Source organism: Pinus tabuliformis, chromosome 3_2 (assembly GCF_031772625.1).
Source record: "Pinus tabuliformis cultivar Carrire ecotype Pingquan chromosome 3_2, CPIR1, whole genome shotgun sequence".
Taxonomy (NCBI): Eukaryota; Viridiplantae; Streptophyta; class Pinopsida; order Pinales; family Pinaceae; genus Pinus; species Pinus tabuliformis.
In genome coordinates this window covers 65,020,637-65,040,604 of record NC_142302.1, presented here as the reverse complement: position 1 = coordinate 65,040,604, position 19,968 = coordinate 65,020,637, and the positions used below count along the sequence as shown (strand labels likewise).

The window sequence follows — 19,968 nt, the reverse complement described above, 5'->3', positions numbered from 1 at the left end:
GGATTGTCTGTGGAGGACAAACTGCATCCTCCATTGCGCCATTGATTGTCTGATATTGGATTGTCTGCAGAGGACGAATTGCATCCTTCATTGCCAGTAGATGATGATGGTCTTGATCTTGATACACCACCTAAGAGCAGCCACGCAGTTCATGACTAAGTGGTACCATATATCTTTAGACTAAGTGGTACCATATATTCATGAGTTACTCCGCACTTCCCCATTTCGATATTCAAGGTTGTGACTATGTTTCCTATGAAATATGAAACAGTGTGTAAGGTTTAATCATATATGTTGTATGGTGTGGTAGTAGGTAATAAGAAAATATGAATTTTGAAATTGACATTTAATTATCAATTTTGATTCTTGAAATTGACATTTATGGAATTGAATCTTGTTTTTCAAATATTTATTATTTATCATTCTGATTTAATGTTCAAGCAGTATTATAAACTTTGGTCCTATTCCATTTGTTCAGAATAATGAGAGGGGTAATTGGCATTTTTGGCTTGAAATCTGGCAGGAACCATTTCGAGTTGATGGGATCATAGATATCAGATATAACATTGCAAAATCCAGTTGTAAAAAGGATATTCGAGGGTACTGAATCCATTTCCAAATTAAAGGCAATAATTTCATCAATATAAAACAACAATCTCAACAAAGATTGTTTGGCCAAATTCCAGAGATGACAAGCCTTAAACTATCGGAGTGGAGAATTAGTATTTCCGAGTTCGAAAATTACTTTTTCCACTTACCCTGGTCTGTCCTAGATTTCTGCTGTTGAATGAATTATTTTGCCTTTTCGTGATGTATTTTCAAATGGCTCCAACAACAGAGACAGCGTGAACCGAAGCATCTGAACACAACAAAACCTTGGGAAATCCGCACATAAAGCTTGCAACCGCGAATTTACAGCCATGGACGGAGATTCCCATGACTTTGGTAGACAAAATCTTAGAATATAGACAATTACCGACAGAAAGCCCAACGCGTGTTAAAAGGAATCAATCAAATATTCAGAAGAAAAAGGAGAGAATGCAAATTGATTTATAATTGTTAGATCGTTAGATTGTAGTTAGCAGTGAATATCGTCCTCGTTCCAGAAAAACAAGGAAATCCGTAAGTCGCTGTTGGAAAGAAAGGTAAATCCGTATAAGTTGACAGAGACAAACTTTCTTACTCTACACGCTTAAGTGAGGGGAAGGAAAATTTATTTCTCTGGAAAAAATTATAGATTTGTTAAAATTACCTTTGCACTCTTGCAGGTTTAGGCTCTGTAAGCACTGGAATTTGGCGGCAATGATGTGAAGATCTTTATCGGACACCCCTGGATAAAAGGATCTCGAAACTGACTGAGAGAAGTCCAAGTCGACCACCCGAGTAAATCGATCCGCGAGGCGTTGCAGCATGTGAGGGCCCGCACGCGCACAAAGGCGCCGCCTTTCGGTGCTCTGCAAGAGCAACCACCGCTTGCAAACAAGCCCATAAGTGTTCTTCTCGCTCACGCCCTCCAGCTTCCCCAAAATTGCCCTTAATCCGTCATCTGTCAGCACCTCATTAATACACAATCCATCATTGTTAATTTCATGTGACCCCGTCATCTGCATCTGCATCTGTAACCCTCAAGCCTATGGTGGCTTCCAACTTAAACTTTTTATGGATTTGGGAAGTTGACCGGGAGACGTCACGTATTCATTCTGAAACCTTTCCAGAGTACTCGTCAGGGCTTGATCATGGCTGCTGCTTTGCAGAGGAGACAGGAAGTATGAACGCCATGATGTGAAGGCCGATTTTCTAGCCTGGAAATGCGTCACCTGACGGAAATAGTGTGTTTGTGACCTTTTCCGTCAGATGACAGGTTTGGTTATGGCCTTGAGTTGGGTAGCTCCAAGCACCATGAAAACACGGTTTAATTCAAAAAAATTACTGTTTAATACGACAAAAGGTTGCTTCCGAATTAAATAGGGCGAGGTTCTATTAAATGTGATCTCTAGTTATGGTTAAGTTTAATAATTACAAGGTTTATCGGGTTTTATAAACTAATTTATTATTAGTACATTTATATTAATAAATATAGTTGATATATGTCCATAGGCATATATTAACTATATGTACAGCTACATAGTCAAGTTTACAATTTAAAGTTGGTCATCATATAAATGACTTGTAGCCCATTTTTCAAACAGCCCATTTATCAGCGCCACAACTTACATGAAATGATACAACAAAACAAGTCGAGGATACACTTCATTTTAGTGAAAATTAATATGAACATAACCATCAATTGGATTTGTGTTATTTGATGAGTGGATATTTCAATTCAATTTCTTTGGTATCTCAAAAGCAACTACCTTGAGATTTATGGTTAGTCATAATGTTAATAAGCCAAAGCCATAACAAATGTGTAACAATAATAGCATTGTTTTACATGTTGGGTGTGAGTCGAGACATCATGGGCACAAGAGTAATGCACAAAGAATCCATATGGTGGTGTTGTTGCCATCTTAAACAACTTTTTTTCAAATTTAATGCATAGAATGTTAGTAAGCACATCATTAAAATAAATGAAAACTTAGTTATACGAGGAAACCATGAAAAACATGGGGAACCATGTTGCAACTAATAACCAACATTGATTGTTTACTACGTAGACGAATAGCATAGGGATTGGGTAATGAGAAAAACGATGGGATGAACTAGATTGCATGAATTTTTTTGTGATCTTGACCATCAAACTACCAAAACCGAAATCGATTTATTTTATATTCAAATTCAGTTACAGTGAAAAACAAACACCATGTCCCTAACTTTGATATGGATTATCCGTCACTACACTTAAAGGATTCTGATAGTGATGAAAAAGTGATCTTTGCAATGATTGAAGTATTTTAACCTTTGTATAGCAGAAATTTTGATAAATCATGTGTTAGGCTCACACATATTTGAATATTCATTTCAAGTCTTTGACATATATGTGTTAACTCTGAGTGTTAATGGATTAAATTATTGCTAATCGACACTGGCACTTCACTTACTTTCACTTCACTTACTTTGATGGAGCATTACTCTTTTAAGGTGTGACAAATGATGGAAGAAAAACTTGGTTTTATTTGCATTATTTTCTTTATCATAGTTCTGGAATGTTATACCCTCAAATTTATGTCATTTTGGATAACACATCTAAATGATTACATGAACAAATTTGTTTTTAATTTCAAAGGCAATTAAATCAATGACATCATAAACCAAACCTCTCATGTTACAAATTAAAAGTTAATCACTAGTTTTAGTCGTAGATTGGATTTTAGCAAGTTTTGACTATCTAGGCCACATGTGCGAGCTAGCTTTCTGTAGCAAATCCTTTGGCTACCTTCAATAACTAAACAATAGAAAGCATTTACTTTAAAAATCAATATGAAATATATGAAGCATATGAACTATTTAGCCATAAATTTTTCAAAATTTTGCATTAAAAATAGTTCACTACCTCATAAATTAGGTATCCAAGGACGAAGGCCAGCGAAATTGAAGACAATTGAACAACTTTGTGTATATTCTTTCCTCTTGAGCCATTTTGATATCATGTTCATGGGGAGTATGAGATATACCCATTTGGACTTAGAGACTCATTACTTCTTGGGAGTTGCTTCTTCTTACAGGAAGCATGCAAAGGGTTCTAACCTTGGTCGAATTCGCAGAGAAGAGCATCTAGTGTTGGGATGAACATGTTTAGTTCTGGTGAGAATTCAAACCACAGTGATGCGAACATAACCGATTCGCCTTACCAGCTAAGACTATGCATAGAATCATTCATTAACCCCGACCATTTTATTATTAAATCAAATTGTAATGTAAAAGATGGTGATCAGCCTCAGAGCGCATCACTCCAATACCTTATTAGATGAAGAATATTTCGTCGGGATGAAATCTCAACTATTTATTTATTCAAAATCTTAAATTCTATAACCCTTGTTCTAAAAAAGATATGTCTATTGATGTAATTATTGTTCTTATTCTTCTTATGACAAAGAATCTTTATGGTCTCTACAAGCAACCACTCAATATTTGATCATTAGTAATACTAAGAAATAAGGTTATGATAATTCTATTCAAGGAAAAAAAATTACGCTAGCTTTATGTATGACAATAACTAGAAGAGTGACTTCATTGACAATAAAAACAACTTGCAGAAAATGACTTCATACAAATATCACAGAATTAATCTTGTAATGACTTCAAACAAATATCACGGAATTAATCTTATAATAAGCTTAATCAGAACTAAAATATCAAGAAAAATTAAATGGAGGGTTGAAAGCTTATTATGGATGTGAAAAGAGTTGTCAATCAGTGGACTTTTGACTATGAGATAAGAAGAAACTCCTTTCTGAAACTCTAACCACCCCTATTATCTCATATGGTTGTCAGGTTTGGGGTTGCAACACCTTAAAGAATTGTGGAAATAGATAAAGCAAATCCAAATATGTTTTACAACTTAGAATCTTAGGCAATAATACACCATATCCTTTCCTCCTCATAAAAATGAGTCCTTCTTCCATTGATAGTATAGTTGTGACGAGGTGCCTAGTGTATAAGAACAAGATCAACAACATGGAAGACATAAGCTTTCCGATATTGCTTTAAGATCCAATCAAAACCACTTGTGGCTCACATAATGTTGGCATAAATATGTGAAGTCTTGACTAAATAATTGGGAGATAAAGTAAGATGTCACTTTACAAGTACACAATCATATTAAAAGTGTCAATGGGATCTTGGATAGACAGTGATCGAGTGCTCTGTTAAGGCACTCCTAGAGTTAAGTCACCAGTTCAATTCCCTACCCTATTTGGGTGTTATTCTTGGACATCACCAAGATGTAGCCTCACCGTTACCGAACTTACAAAAAAAAAAAGCACATTAAAAGTATTATTATATCTAAAAAGTTTAAGGAATAATTATGGTGTAACAAAGAATTAGAAGAAAAAAGATGAAGAATATCGTCATACTAATCTACAAAATAAAAAGTATCTCGTTATTTTGATTGGTGTGAAGAAGAAAATCAACAATTTTAAAACAAAAACAAACCCTCATGAGCTCCATAGTGAAATAGGGCGTTGGGCAATTTCTAAAATGTTGTAGGTTAAATAAATTTGTCATATTTGCGACAGTGAAAGAGTTGAAGATGAAAAAAACTTCCTTTAGATACCCTAAGCTCTTAGATTAGTCATCCTAAAATATATCATTCTTAAATTATTATAACTAGAATTTCAACCTCAAGTTTTTCAAGCTAGTGTGAGGACCAACACGGATTGATATAAATGATATTAAGTTACAATATTTAGACAAATGAGAGATTAAACATTGCTTACTTCTTGTTGCACACCTATGATAAGTTATAAATACTAGCATACAACAATGCGCCCTCTCTATGATATATAAATGTGATTAACTTCCCATACTGTTGAATAAAACGTGATTGTCACTTGTTGCTATACTTAACAAAACTGAAATCTAAGACATGACGATAAACTCCACATTAAAACAATATGTTTGAACCAATTAAATTAACTTACATGTATATTAATAAATTATAAATAAAATATCTAATTAAAATGTTTGTTAAATGTTTCAACATTTTGTAGGCAGTTTATTTCCAAAAACTCAAACAACATCACAAAAATAAAAGAAAGCATGTACAATAATATTGTATGAATAGGGTGGAATATGTACAAAGGTGGCAAATGGAATGGTGCATGTATCATAACATTGCAAATCGGGTGGATCTATCAGTTACGGATTTACCAATGGAGTGGGGCTCGCCAATTACGTACTTATCAACGAGGTTACTTGGCAACCACTTGAATTGATAACCCTTTAAGTTGTCAAAATTAAAAATTTTAAAATAATAGAACAATGCAATCATACGTTCTTGCTGTACTAGAATCCACTTGAAGCATTGCATGCACTAGAGTCCACATGTTGTTGGTAACATGGCAACATATCTTGTCATGAGTGGTGCCGTATGTTTTCTCTAAGGTAAATAATTTACCTTATGTTTATATGGTTTTTTTTCCAATTTATTTTATTATTTATTTAAAATTATTAATATATTTTTTCCAATGGAGAACTGGGAGATTTTTAAATGGGATTTTTTATAAGGGTTTAGATTAAATGATTTTAAAAAATATACATTAATAAATTTGGTTTATCATAATGTTTAATAAATTTGGGTTTAAAATAATTTAAGTTAGTTTTAATTAAATTTAAGATTATATATGTCTAGCGGTGCTAGTTTGCTCGGAGGAAATGAAGAATTATTTTTCTTTTATAGTCTAGGTAATGGCACAAATAATCAAGTGAAGGCATATGTTTTGTTAAAGGAATCAAACATGCAAAGCCCAAAAGTATCAACAAACCATACATAGTTGGAGATTCAACCCTTATTATCAGACATGTACACCCAAAAACTTCCTCTTCGGATTTTGGACTCAAATTGATTTTCAAAAGGATCCATCTAGCATTGGAATCCATCACAAAATTGCAAGCCTTTCATGTCTTCAATCAAAACAATCGTAAAATTTATGCTCTATCAAACCTAGCTATTCGTAAAGAAGAAGGCACAATTCAAATTAATGGGAGGGATCTCCACTCTCCAATCCCCTCATCATGGTTCATATGAATTTGGGTAAAGCTTATATTTTAACATCCATAAGTGACATCCACAATTGGCACTTGGCAGTGGTAAGTAGTCGTTAGTTGGCGACACAATGGTCACAAGACACGTGGCACAATACCCCCGTGTGCAATATTCTCTATGAACTCACACTACAAATATGACTTTGCATTTTGTGTATCTAGTTACCTTTTGCAAGTACCTTGTCATGATGTCTCCTTTGCAAATTATTTCCCCTACTCAAACAGGCTCAGAAGTTGCATTTCTCTTTAGTCCTAATATGATTTTAGGGGAGATTTGTAGGTTTGATTAGATGCTCTGGTGCTTGGCTCAACCCTCCAGGTGGCATTTATAGGAACACGAACTACAGAGAGTTTTTTGGTTGGGCCTTTGTGGTTCCTGGGACAAGATAACATTCAATTGGGGATCGCGTCTAAGAGCCACACAGGCAAGAAGAAAACATAGTATTGTCCCTCCATTAAAAATTTTGACCTTCAAAATAGTATGGCATATCTCCAACTGTAATACTCTCAATTGGGAATACAACAGTCTTCCACCATGGACATGTTAATAGAACATAGATAGTAGCTAAAAAACATGAAAGATGAAATTAGTGCACTTAGGGAACACATTGAGGATCTAAAGTTCTCAAGCCCGCAAGGCACTCAAGCTTATCCATCCTCTGCTCACTTTGTGTGCTCTCCCACCCATGACTATTCTTGATCATAATGCAATGTCTCCTTTTCTAGAGCCAGTTCTACCTCTGGAAATTGACGATAATCCTACTTTTCCTTAATGTCTATTTATATTAAAACTTGTTTAATTTTAAGCATCTACAATACAAATTTCACCACTAAAATAACAATATAGGCAATGATTTTGATACTTTTTTAAAACCACAACTAGAAATTTCTATTAATAAAATTCTATGTGATGAGCATAGCAAGTACATTAAGAAAGGCTTGATTCAAATGATATTCTAAGAAGCATGGTCAACCATGAAATGTTTGCTGCCTCAAAATTTCTAATATCTAGAAAATATAAGCTTTTGCATTGATAGGGGCATATATGGCAGAAACCATTCAAAATTTTACAAAATTTGCAAAACAGGATAGTTCATGCGAGGGGAGGGGGAGCATTTAAATTGGGAAACTCTTGTTCACTAGAGCTATTGAAGGAAGAGTGATACATGTTGGGCTTGTTCATTGAAAGTTGGAGTTATTCCACTTGTTGATGAAGGCTTGACACATCATCTTTAGTTCTCTACATAGTGGTTCTAAGGTCAACTAATAGGTCCATGAATGTGGTCTCATTGGTTGATGTCTAGTTTACCAAATTTGCAAGTTCATGACATCCTCTTGAATAAATGAGATTTTCTCCATTATTTGTGTAACCTCCTCTCTAAATATACACACACTTACTATCTTAGCGCTTTCACAACCCCAATAATCATTTAGAAGAGAGCTAGGTAGTAGACCAAATCTTATGCGTGCCCACTTTTTCTTAGATAGAAAATTCAACCAACTTAGATTATTCTTATGACACCTATCTTGCCTAGTTATAAAAAATACAGATGTTACAAAAAGAAAATTAGGCTTAAGATCAACAACCTTTAATGTCCCCACACAAATACTATGTCTCGCGGGATGAGGTTTCATAATTGCCACCCAAACTAACAAAAGACCCAACACAACAATCCTGCTTTTCCTAGACCTAATTGAGAAATCCAGGGGCCAAACACGAATCTCTTCCACCATATAAGCTAGAGATAGGGAAGAAGTGATAAAAGAGGTTACATACCAAATACACACTAGCTCATATGCAAATCGCCACAAGTAGACTTGTGCAATTGGATAAGCTTGGGGAATTCCCTCTTTCGTAGCTCATGAAAGTCCCAATTCTATAAATTCACAAACATAACAACACCCCTAACACTAGAAAATTTGACAAATTCTTCACAATCTTCAAATTATCAATCTATCTAAATGCCTTATGTAGCTAGGGTACACACCAAACCAATGTCAAGATCAACTGAGTATATAAAACTAAAGTCACCTTTGCCCTAGGGTCCCTCTCTCCCCCAGGATTGGAATTAGCTCATCTATGACAATAACACACTCAATATCACCTCTATCACATAAAACAAGTCTTACATAGTCTTCAATAAATAACTAGAAACCTTGTATCATTGATTTGGAACCCAAGATAATGTGGGAAATTGTGAGAAGTTATTGAAATTGCAGCAACTAGAAACTTATTCTTCTAACTGATTAATTATGTAGTTTATTTGCTACGGCAAATAACGAATAAATCACACTACAACTCTTCACAGTAAAATTACTCTGCGGAAAAATAAATTGGAACTGAGAAAATAGATGCACACACACACAATAAAAATGACATTAATATTTTTGGACAATAGTCCCCAGAAAAATCCCGAAGGGAAAACTGGTGTAGGAGATGAGGGTTTATTTGTATTATGCAGCAGCAAAGTTTGAGTACAATAATCTGTACGCCCAAACTGGCAATCCTCAACAAAATAATATAGCCAAAATATTTGTGAGACAATTTTTCTCACCCGACAACTAATCCTACTCCAAAGTTGGCTCTGTTTAGGCCACTCGAATGCCCCTGCGGCAGCCTAGCATAGGCTCTACTCGTACTGCTTATAGAGTTACCTCAAAATTGTCGTTATGCTTGAATCTACCTCTAGAGATGACTCACTTGGTCTCCTGGAAATTCTCCTAGCCACTAGCGCCTAAATCGACCTCCCCTTCAGTTGAATTGATCTACTCTCTTAAGCTTTTGCGTTGCTTTTTCTTTTCTTTTGCGTTGCCTTTGCGCAGCCTCACTGAGGAAATAATGCAACCCTCTTGTTACTGACTCTCCGACATTAGAACTCCACCGAAAATCACTGCTACTGATCCCTCTCACTTCTGCTCTCCTTTTGTCTTGAACTTTGCAATTGGATAGCTCGATCTACCAAGGAACTCACTCTCGTTGTGTCTCGTAACTGTGCTCAAGTGTGTCTTTTCATCCCCATCAACATGCTCTTATAATCTCTCTTTGGATCACCAACAACCATGATTAAACCATTATCAATGACTAAGATCATATTAAACATGATCCATGTGAGTTTCTAGAGCTTTCTCAACTTTCCTTAATTAATTCCTATTAATTAACCAATTTTCCTAAGTTAGACTTAGGGAAAATTTAAATGATGGCTAATTAATTTAATTAAGGCATTTCACAAGCTTATATTTCAAAACCTTTTATGGGTTTTTAAGATCTCGTGTTCCTTAGCCACTTAGACACAAATCAAGGCTAAAACACCTGCCTTATGTTACAAAAACTAACATTCCCTCTCAGCGAGGAAGGTGTTCTCTCCCATAACATCTTGTCTCACGCTGATGATGTCTGACATCTGTAACATCTTGTAATTATCCATCAAACTAGTGTGCATATTTTGATTCATATGTTAACTATGTAGTTGAACCATCCTGTAGTTGCACTATTGTTGGCACTATGATGTGCCATCCTACACTGCTGCCAACACTACATGTGTTACATCTAATCTCATGTTATCGTTATTATTGCAACTACTGCAATTGAGAGCTAATCTATGGATCCACTATGTGCCCATACTAGCTCTACAACTATCTCCTGTGTCTCTAACTGCAACTAGTATTTTCATTGTCTAGTAAGTAATTGTCTATGCCCAACTGTCTCTAGGCCACTCTAGTAAATGACTGCAACTACTCTCTGTAATTGTCTCTCAAGATTTGACTCTGCCCTTTGACATTGATCCTCCTGCTACTGAAAATAGTTCTCCACTATGCCCATCTATTCTCTGAAATAGAAGAACTTAACTCCCCCTAGAGCTTTCATGAGTATATCTGCAACCCGATCTTCTGTTGGAACATGTTGTAGTTGAACTACTCCATGTTGCACACAATCTTTGATGAAGTGATATCAGATGTCTATGTGTTTCAACCTATCATGAAACATTGGATCTTCAGAGAGCCTAATGCGACTCTTATTATCGCAATAGATATTGGTTGCATCCAAACTATGATAGAACAATCTTACTAACAACTTCCAAAGCCATATAGCTCCGCACGTAGCTGTGCTCGCTGCCATATACTCAGCTTCTATAGAACTCAGTACCACATACTTCTACTTCTTGTTGCACTAAGATACAACCCTTGATCCAACGCTGAAGCAACACCCCGATGTGATCTTCTGATCCACTTAACTGCCTGCCCAATTTGCATATATGAAACCACATAACCTGATACCATCACCTTGAGTATACCTCAACCCATACTTGACTGTGTCACGCAAACACCTTAGAATGTGCCTCATTGTTGTCCAATGCACTCTCTTAGGTCCCATCATAAACTGACTAAGAGTGTTGACCACAAAGCAAATATCTAGTGTGGTGTTGACCAGATACATGAGGGAATTAATAAGTTGTCTATACAAGGTTAGGTCAACGTCCATGTCCTCTGATGCATCAATCTTCCTCCAGTTCATAATCAAAGGTGTAGAAATTGGTTTGTCGTCCTGCATCATGAATCTCTTTAGAATCTCTATAGCATATCTCCCTTGACCAAGGAACATATTCATGTTCTTCTGCCATACTTCCAAGCCTAGGAAGTAATACATCAACCCCAAATCCTTCATGTAAAATTTTGTTGCCAGGTTCCTCTTGCAGTCCTCTACGAGCCATGATTTCCCACTCAAGAAGAGGCCATCCACATGCAGTACTAGTATGAGTGGCTCATCTTCTATCATCAAGTAGTAAAGGTTGGGTTCTTCGTCACTTTTGACAAATCCCATATGTTGCAAGTAGTTTTCAATCCGACTATACCATGCCCTGGGAGCCTAGTTGAGCCCGTATAGATCTATCTTTAGTCTGCACACGTGTGTGCCCCTCCCATGTGCCTCAAATCCCTCTGGTTGTTCTATATATACTTCCTCCTTTATCACTCCATTCAATAAGGTTGTCTTTCCGTCCATCTGGTGAATCTGTCATCTCATCTATGTTTCTAGAGATATAACCAACTAGATAGAAGTATATCTGGCAATTGGGGTGAAGGTCTTCTGATAGTCTATGCCTTCCTTCTACGCATACCCCTTTGCCATGAACCTAGCCTTGTACTTCTCCATGCTGCCATTTGTAGCATACTTTATCATGTAGATCCACCAAGAGCCCACAACTGACCTATCCTCAAGCCTCGACACTACCTCCCAAACATCATTTGTCACGATGGAGCTATACTCTTCCACCATGACATCTATCCACACCTAATGTTGTGCATCCTCTTGATATTTGGAAGGTTCTACAGCGTATTCACTAATGGTTGGTACCTGTCTAGTTGTCTGTGTTCTCTCTTGTTTGTCCTAAGAGCTCCTATGAACTTTTTTATGTCTCTCAATGTTTGACAAACTTCTCTATTGGTACGTCCACTGGTGGTGGGAGGATTGACCAACTCCTCATCCTGCCTCTGTTGCTCCTTCTAATGCAAACTCATAAGATCTCCTACACCTAAGTTCGTGTTGGTACTGGTGATTGTACTATATCCTTGTGATTGTCCCTGCAACTGCCCCTACTGCTAGACTAATGGAGCCCTTATTAGCTCATTCTAATATTCTGTTGGAAACTCATGAGATATCTTGAAGGTTCTATCCTCCATGGACTTCATGTCCCATCTCACAATAATCTTCCTGCTACTAGGACTGCAGATCTTGTATGCCTTTGATGTTTCGTTATATGCAACAAAGAACCCCTTTTATGTAGTTTGATCCAACTTAGTGCATTTTTCATCTGGGACATGGTAGTAAGTTATGTTGTTAAATATTCTCTAGTGACTTAATTATGGCTTCTTTCCCGAGAAGCCTCCTTCTGGTGTTATCTTCCCCAACACCCTATGAGGAACTATGTTCTTGATATACAAAGTTGTGTTACATGCCTCTGCCCATAAAACATTTGGCAAATCTTAGTCATGTAACATTGCCTTTGCAACCCCAACTATTGACATATTTTTTCACTTTGTTACCCCACTATGTTGTGGATTGTATGGAGTTGTCCACTCCCTCCCGATGCCTTCCTTCGCACATAATCTTGTGAAGTCACTATTTGTGTACTCTCCATTGTTATCTGAGCAAAGTACCTTGATCTTCTTTAGTCGCTTCAGGGAGCTTAAGGCTTTTAGGTTTTGTTGTCACATAATAAAAATAAACCATCTACTGCTACATTGGTTTTCCCTTCAAGGTTCTTCCGGGGACTATTGTCAAAAATATTAGTGTCATTTTTATTGTGTGTGTGTGCATCTATTTTCCCAATTCCAGTTTATTTTTCCTCAATGTAATTTTATTGTGAATAATTACAATGTGATTTATTCGTTATTTATTGTAACAAATCAATCGCATAATTAATCAGTTAAAAGAATAAATTTCTAGTTGCTCCAATTTCAAGGAATTTTCACATGGTATCAAAGCACCTGAATCAACCTCCTCTTCAACTGAATCAATCTCCCCTTTGAAGATTTTGTGCAACCTCATTGAGGAAATAATATGGCCCTCTTATTGCTGACTCTCTGGCACTGGAACTCCACCAGAAATCATTGTTATTGCTCCCTCTCTCTTATGATTTCCTTGTGGCTCGAACTTTGCAACTAGATAACTTGATATGCAAAGGAAATGTCTCTCCCTATTGTTGAAAAGTGTAACTAGGTTCTGTCTTCATAATGAGAGGTGTAATCACGATTTTATGTAATTGATGTAAAGAAGAAAATAAAATTATGTTTGTAATGCTTGAGTCATGGGTTTCATGCCCAAGGAATTTAGTTTTAGTTGAAGCTCCCATTAAGAGCTATTAGGTTTGGTCATCAAGTCATAAAGTCTATTGAGTCAATGTCATGTAATGAAGACCCATTTGGGCATGTTATACATTGTAAAAGGAAAATTATTTAAGTCATTAACCCTCCAAGACCATGTCACAAACCCTACTTGAAGTCGACCTAAGGAGAATTCTAGAAAGGCATGTCAACCTTGTCACAAGGAGAAGTCAGCTTACTTTGATGGGAAGATTACTATAAATAGAGCAACTCGGCCTCACATAAGGACAAAATCGGTCAAGTATCAAGATAAGAAAAGAAGCACAAAATCACAAGAAAAAGCAACCTCATAACCAGCGAGAAGAAGAAAAGGGAGAGAAAAGTTATGTGGGACTGATTTTTGGGTAAATCTCCTCGCATGTGTGGAAGAAACTAGGGTTTCTATAGTGGTACCAAATCAGTCATTAAAGAAGGCATCAAAAAGGTTTCCAATCCACCTCCCTTCCTAGCCAAGATCACTAAGAGAAGTCTTCAAGTATAGTGAAGGAAGAAAGCATCTCCAAACTCTATTCCTCACCTCCCACATGCAAAATTGCATAAGTACGGATTGCAGGTCTGTGGAAAGAGACCGAAATTTCAGGGTAGCTGAGAAGTGCAATGCATAAAGGCAGTTTGACTTGTGTTGACTTGGGGAAGAAGAAGAAGTAGTAAAGAAGGATCTTGTGACTTGGTCTTGGAGAGGTTGTTGTGTCAAGGGTCTTGGTATTCGTTAATTGAAGTCTCTATAAGAAGAAGAATTCATTTGGGTTTTCCTCTCAAGTTGGAGAGGATTTGACCCTCGTTGATCGCCTATATTTTGTGTCTCTTATCTCTTTAGTGTTTATGTTTTGGTAGGTATCTAATGTAGTATAACACTATAATAATCTAAGTAAAGAGAAGATCATAATCCAAAGAAGTAAAAAGCATTCACAAGCAGTTATCATTACAAGAGAAATCTCCTAATCCTAATGCCCTAGATTTCTCAACACATATGTCTCACAATTGTGCTCAAGTGTGTCTTCTTCATCCCCATCGACATGCTCTTATAATCTCCCATTGGATCACCAAAGACCATGATTAAATCGTTATCAACGACTAAGATCATCTTAAACTCGATTCATTTGAGTTCCTAGAGCTTTCTAAGCTTTCCTTAATTATTTCTTATTAATTAACCAATTTTCTTAAGTTAGACTTAGGAAAAATTTAAATGATGGCTAATTAATTTAATTAAGGCATTTCACAAGCTTATCACGCGAATTTTTTTATGGGTTTTGAAGATCTCATGTTCCTTAGTCTCTTGGACACAAATTGAGACTAGAACAAATGTCTGATGCTACAAAAACTAACATAAATTACTGAAGATAAAGATAATAATAATAAAAAGGACCATCCTTACCTTGTCATTCAAAGGAATTTCCAAATTTGAATTTGAACCTTGCCAACAATCGCCTTGTCCTTTGGGATTTAAAGATATCAATCCTATCTAACAGTTTCCCAACATAATTACTAAGGCCTCCCTAATACTTGTCTTATGTTAATGTCAATGATGCAAATTGCATCACCGTTGACTCCTTCACACAAACTCAATCTTTCCATTCTGAGCCAAACCTCCTAAATCATGTTGCTATTAATCTTCACAATCCCACTTCCATTACCATTGTGCCAAGGCACCCCCATGATCTCGTGGTTGTTGCATGTTGTCACACATGCATTCTTCAATCAAATTGAGGATGGATCTAGCTCCATTATTAAACATTATTCTTCTATTGAAGAGTAATGATGCCCACAACTAGGGCTTGTCACTTTCACTCAGTGCACTCAAATTCATTAAGATCATTGCATGATCCATCTCCATCATGGGTGCCACTTGGCACTCCCACTTCTGTTTTAATTTTTGCATCATATTCTAAGACAAGGACCTTAATATTTGGTTATCATTAAACTTTAATATCCCTTGAGCTAATGAGGTGCCATTGTTAGCCAAGGAATTTGCTAAGATGTTACTTTTCCTCGTTATATGGTGGAACTCATAAGCATTAAAAAAAAAATGGATCTTCCAAATCTTCTTAAAAATTTCCATTAAAGGCAGGTCTTTTGGGAGAGTCTCCTTGATTAAAATATGAATGAAAATTTGTGAGGCACCAATGATCGAGAGATTAGAGACATGTCTTTCCTAAGCAAGTATTAAACCCTCATGAAGAGCATATGCTTTTGCATGTGATTATATGTTTGATGTCCCAAACCCCAAGAAAATGTGACTTCTATTGTTTCATCAAGACAAAAGAATAATCCCTCACGCTCCTACCACCCCTCGAAGTAATTTTGTTACTATAAAACAAAAAAGATTTACTTTTAGATTTCATAAATGTTATTGGCCAACATGTAATACTAAATCTAGACTTTTGTTCTACCCTACACAAAGTCTTTCTTACCACAAATATTCTCAATTAGAATATATATATATATATTGTCTGTGATTTTATAGCATTTCTCCTCCCCCTAGCACAGGCCACGACCACTCCCCGTGAGGTTTGACCTTGGGTCACCTTGATGACGAGGTCCATCCTCAACTTGTTGTGCTAGTGGGACTTATATGGAATCTGTGAAATTTTTAAAATTATTCACAAAGAAAATGAAATATTTTCTTATTTAACATAAATTTAAAAGCTAAGAAAACAAAATATTTTATCTATTTATTTTTGTGCCAAGTAGGGGCGAGCCAAGAGGCGATCCCAGATTGCGATGCTGGTAGTCATGCCAGGTTCTTTGCCGCTACTCAATCCAGGTAGGTTTCGATCCACTAGATGGAGGTATTCGATCCAAGAGTCGATCCAGATGGCAATGAAAGAGTAAATGCCAGGTGTTGAGGCACTCGATCACAGGAATAGCTGGGCTGGGATACTCAACTGGGCCACTTGGCGGGTCTACTCAGCGTGGCTCGGATACTCGGACTGCATGGCTGCTGCGATATTGCTTGGTTGCTACTCGATTGGACTACTCAACTTTCAATTAATTAAAATAAATTTAATATATACACTAGTTTAGATCCATCTTAACTCTAAATCTACCAAATTGAGAGAGGATATAATCTCTTAAATGTAAATCGTTTTTTAAAGTGAAAAAAATATTGATTCCTTAATAAATCTGATATAGATTATATATGAATTAGATGAGCCGCACCTCCGGTGTCCCAAAAATGTGGAATCTTTGACATGAAAAATAAATAAAATTATATATTTTGCATTACAAAATGTTAAACCACAAATTTAACTGTTTCTCGCTGTGGCTAAAGCGTCAGATAACTCAAATCTAGAATTAAATGAAGAATAGGCTACTCAGCCCCTAATCCTGACCATTTACCTACCAAGTGGAACCAAGCTTAGTGACTAATTACCTACCAGCTGGAACCACGCTATCCCTTGTACAAGGTTTGGCGCTCCAACACGCATCTCGATCATGGAGGAGATTCAGTGCAAATAAATTCCTTGAAATTATTTAGGAAAAAAATTGAGTTCTACTAAAGTTTTTATGGAGATTCATTCTCATTTTCAGCTTTGGTATGTGAATTTGATAATTGCATTGATTGTTATTCGTTTTGATTCGGTGTTATACTGATAATATAGAATTATAAGTAATTATTTGTTTCAGTTTTAAACATTTGTCCAGAATTCGAACTCAAACGGAATCACAATTCAGAGAATTTTAATATTCTTAGTATTTTGGCTGTGGTTGCTGTTTACAGTGGAAGAAACAACACGTTCAATAGGAAGGAAACGTTAGGTAGAGATTTCTGTTGTTGAGAGAAAAAAGAAATATAATTAAATAATAATAATTAATAATCATAATAAAAAAGTGAATTCTATTTATATAAAAGATTATACATAAATAAGTTATATAAATAGATAAAACATTTTGACCATTTACTATTTATGATTTACAATTTCAAAACTACCTAAATTATCTATCTATACATATTATGACCTCAGAATTTGGGATTTTGTTTGATGAAACGTTTTCCATCAATTAAAAATGTTAAATTTTTTCTTATATAGATAAAAAAATTTGACCATTTACTATTTATGATTTACAATTTCAAAACTACCTAAATTATCTATCTATACATATTGTGACCTCAGAATTTGGGATTTTGTTTGATGAAACGTTTTCCATCAATTAAAAATATTAAATTTTTTCTTAATTGGGTAGTCAAATTGATTTTGGGATTGTTATATGGTGGTACATAAAATCATTCAGTTTTGCAGTTATTTTTTAACTAAAATTCTAATTCCATTAAGAATGGTTTCTAATCTAAAATCTCTAGCCTTTATTTCAAATGGCATGTGTCTTATGGTGACACATAAAATCATTCAATTTTGCAGCTATTTTTAACCAAAATTCTAATTTTACTCATTTTGATTTCTAATTTCAAATATGTAACTTTATTTCAAATGGAGTTGTTTTAGTGTGACTTTTTGATATTAGAATTTGATTGGAAAAATTTGAGATGAAATTTTGACTTGTGTTATTTAAATTGGTTTTTTGACTGTATATATGGATTCAGCGCTCTGAAAACCCCTATGACACTTCGATTGTGTAGGGATTACCCATCAAACTTGTGATCTCAATAAAACTTGTGATCTCAATAAATTCTGGTTGGATTTTAGAGAAATTATACTTAAAAAAAAAATTCAAATTAAATACATCTGTCCTCAATTTACTGAATAAAATAATGCATCGCAAAAGAGCATATTGCCATGCATCATCTACCTCTGGTGAAAACTAGGAGCCATTTTCTAACAAGTTTTCACTCGAAAATGTTCATGGCATTATCTCAGGTGGTAACAGGTTGCGTAAATTAATAACAATATTGTTATTAATCTATGACAGTCTGTAGGTAAGTTGCGTCACGAAGAATTAACAGTCAAGTAAAAATTTCTTTTAGTAAAATTTTCACGTCTGCCGATTTTTATAGTTAATCTTATAGTTATAAGAATGAATAGTTTTTGATAAAAAAAACTTTTATCCAACCTTAATTTTTTCTGAAACTGAGAACTTAAGAATGAATAGTTCTTGTTAAAAAAAACTTTTATCCAACCTTGAATTTTTTCTGAAACTGAGAACTGACCACCGCAGGGAAAAAAATGTAAAAGCCAATTGCAGATATTTACCTTTGCATTCTCGCAGGTTTAGGCTTCGGAGGCACTGGAATCTGGTGACAACAATACGAAGATCGTTATCAGAAACCCCGGGGTAAAACGACCTGAGAATCGACTGCGAAAAGTCCAAGTCGACGACGCAAGTAAACCGAGCGGCGAGGCGGTGCAGCATGAGAGGCCCCGCTCGCGCGCAGAGGCGCCGCCTCTCAGTGCTCTGCAAGAACAACCATCGCTTGCAGACGAGGCCATAGTTGTTCTTCTCGTTCATGTCCTCCAGCTTTGCCAGAATTGCCCGCAGGGCATCATCTGGCAGCACCTCGTTGATGCACACTCCGCCATTATTAAATTCACTTCTCCCCATCACATGCATCTGCAGCCCCAGCTGGTTCAGTGTCTGGGAGGCCAGGGGATCAAAGCTCAATTCTCAAACTTTTGCAGAGTAATCGTGGGGCATTTTGATCATGGATGTATTTGGCCTGTGAATTTTGTATTGAGTTGTTTGTTGGTTTAACTCTGCATATTTGTTTATTGAAAAACTAAGAACGTGGTTTATGATGTTAATATTTTAGTGAATATGCTCTTAGGGGATGATTAGTATAACTTAAAAAGGGGCCCGCACTTAGTTGTAACGTGTGCATCTATACGGGTGAGATGCCCAAAATAAAAGTAATGCTATGCCACTCTTTTAAGCGAATCAAAACTACGAGCCGTTCGCCAACTTTAACTACAATTTAAAAAACCAGTGGGTTTGCTTATGTAAGATGATATTGTTTATGTATTAATAAATTAGTAATTGTCTTAAAAGGTGCACATAGAAATTGATAGGTTTTTAAATTGGAAAATTGGTATAAAAAACATATTTGTATATATGTATTTCATTTAAGAAAATGAAATTTTATATAGATATTATAAAAGATATATTTTACTTTTATGAATTTTTATTATATATAATAATTTTTTTTATATATATATCAAACTAAAACAGTAATCTGATATATTTTTAATAAAATATTAAAAATAAAGAATAATGGTGGTTGGAAATTACTATTTTAAATTAAAATGATGGATTATAAAATTTACAATCTAAATTATATTATTAATGAATAAATTTTTTCTTCTAAGGATTAATTAAATTTTATTTACAATGTATTTTAATTTTCATATGAATAATAAGTGGGGCTATTTTAATTTCATATATAATCCAAGTTAAAATACAGAATATTGAAATTGTGTAATGAAGATTAAACCTTAG

General features: G+C 35.4%; 1 protein-coding gene across 2 annotated transcripts in view; it reads right to left on the bottom strand.

Annotated features, from left to right (window-relative positions):
- The window catches only part of LOC149179861 (RNI-like superfamily protein), an 82,400-nt gene extending 63,231 nt beyond the window's left edge, over nt 1-19,169 (bottom strand). The window contains exon 1 of one of the 2 annotated variants that reach the window (XM_089415826.1): nt 18,729-19,169. In XM_089415826.1, coding sequence (XP_089271952.1) covers nt 18,729-19,086 — 358 coding nt within the window. In that variant the 5' untranslated portion in view covers nt 19,087-19,169. Of the gene's footprint in view, nt 1-1,252; nt 1,901-18,728 lie in introns of those variants that run through there. The other variant, XM_089415825.1, reaches the window with a different exon arrangement.
- Between the last annotated feature and the right edge of the window lie 799 nt (nt 19,170-19,968).